Source organism: Papaver somniferum, chromosome 3, assembly GCF_003573695.1.
Source record: "Papaver somniferum cultivar HN1 chromosome 3, ASM357369v1, whole genome shotgun sequence".
Lineage (NCBI taxonomy): Eukaryota > Viridiplantae > Streptophyta > Magnoliopsida > Ranunculales > Papaveraceae > Papaver > Papaver somniferum.
The window spans coordinates 100828251-100829825 of NC_039360.1; the positions used below are offsets into that span (position 1 = coordinate 100828251).

The 1575-nt window shown below is 45.3% G+C and overlaps 1 protein-coding gene across 1 annotated transcript; it reads left to right on the forward strand.

Annotated features, from left to right (window-relative positions):
- The first annotated feature begins 629 nt into the window (after nucleotides 1-629).
- LOC113359796 lies at nucleotides 630-1283 on the forward strand. Its single transcript, XM_026603374.1, has one exon. The coding sequence runs from the start codon at nucleotides 630-632 to the stop codon at nucleotides 1281-1283; it is 654 nt and encodes a 217-aa protein (XP_026459159.1).
- The last annotated feature ends 292 nt before the right edge of the window (nucleotides 1284-1575 follow it).

Here is a 1575-nt window from a genome sequence, read left to right on the forward strand (position 1 = left end):
CTCTCTTGTGACCGAATTTACTCTGGAACAACCATTTCTTGGTTTAGGACGGAGTAATACAGATTGATCTCTCGAATTCAAAGCACTCCCTTCTTGCAGTGCATCTGTGTGAGGTTGAACATTTCGCTCGGTTCAAGGAGTCTCCTCTGTACGGTCGTCTCCTTAATTCCGTAAAAACCAGCAAATCGTTTTTCCCCATCTACAGATTGGCGACCACTGTGGGAGATTAATCTCTCGGTTGCAATCTCAATTCTCATAAAGATGGTCGGTCTTAGGTCTTCATCAGAAAATCTAGATCCTAACCAGAGTATTTCAAATGGCGACACTCCTCATGCTCGATCGAACGACATTGGAGGAAATCGATGAACTATCTCGGCTCTACTGCCATCAATACCCCTCAAACCAACAGTTTCACTACTTACGAGAAGCCGGTTGATTAGGAAGTTACGCATTTCATCGATAGTTTATGTGAGCTTCTACACTTCTCCAGAGATCAGCGTACGAGCACATTTGCTGCACTCAACCAAATATCATCCGACGCGAAAGTAACTCCACCGTCTCCAGTCGTTGAGGTATCCATGGTATCTGAATATTCAATCGACAACATCACGTTCGGGGAATAAGACCGCATGGCAGATGAAGGACATAACCGAGCTCTATACGTAACCGGTCTTATCAAAGACTCTGAATTCAAGAGAGCTCTCGTTGACACAGGCGCTTCCAAAAATATCATCACTATGAAGACTCTCAAGGCGGCCAAATTCCCACAGAATAAGATTGTTCTCCATCCTATCTTGATGACAGGTTTTGAGGGAAGTCAGATTCATACATATGGGTACGCATACATAGACTTGAAGGTGGGGCCCATTCAATCAAAGACCAAGTTTCACGTGATCGAACAGGAGCCTGACTATCACATGATACTCGGACAACCATGGCTCTATGACAATAAAGTGGTCCCTTCAACATACCATCAATGCATGAAGGCTCTGCTCAATAACAAAATCGTTCGTATTGCGGCTTCAGCATCTCCTTACGCCCCAGTGTATGACGCTGAATTCCTCGAGTCTCAGCAGGACATCCCTGAACCTCCGAACAAGATTCACAGCACTCCACTCCCAATCTGGAAGTCCATTGAAGAAGAAGTCACGGATAAACCATCATCCTCAGACGTTAAGTCGATTAAGTCGTCTGCTACGCCGATTAAGCGCCGCAAAGGTCAAGTCTCAACTCCTAGATCTAACTTCATAACCAGTCATGATGCGGAGGGGAGAACCATTTAATGCAGACGCAAAGATTAGCAATTAACAGGGGAGAACGATGAAAAGTCTCCCCACCCCGAAGAACCATGTCAAAGCGAATCATCACTCGAAGAAGAGGTTCAAGACGCTCCACGACAACGGCAAGACGGTACTGAATCCACTACTGACGACCTCGAAACAATCAACATCGGAACAGAGGATGATCCATGGCCAATCCTAATTAGCTCAGCACTGTCACCAAAGGAGCGAGAAGAACTGATAAACTTATTGAAATAATATCAAGACACCTTCGCCTGGACGTACGAAGAAATGC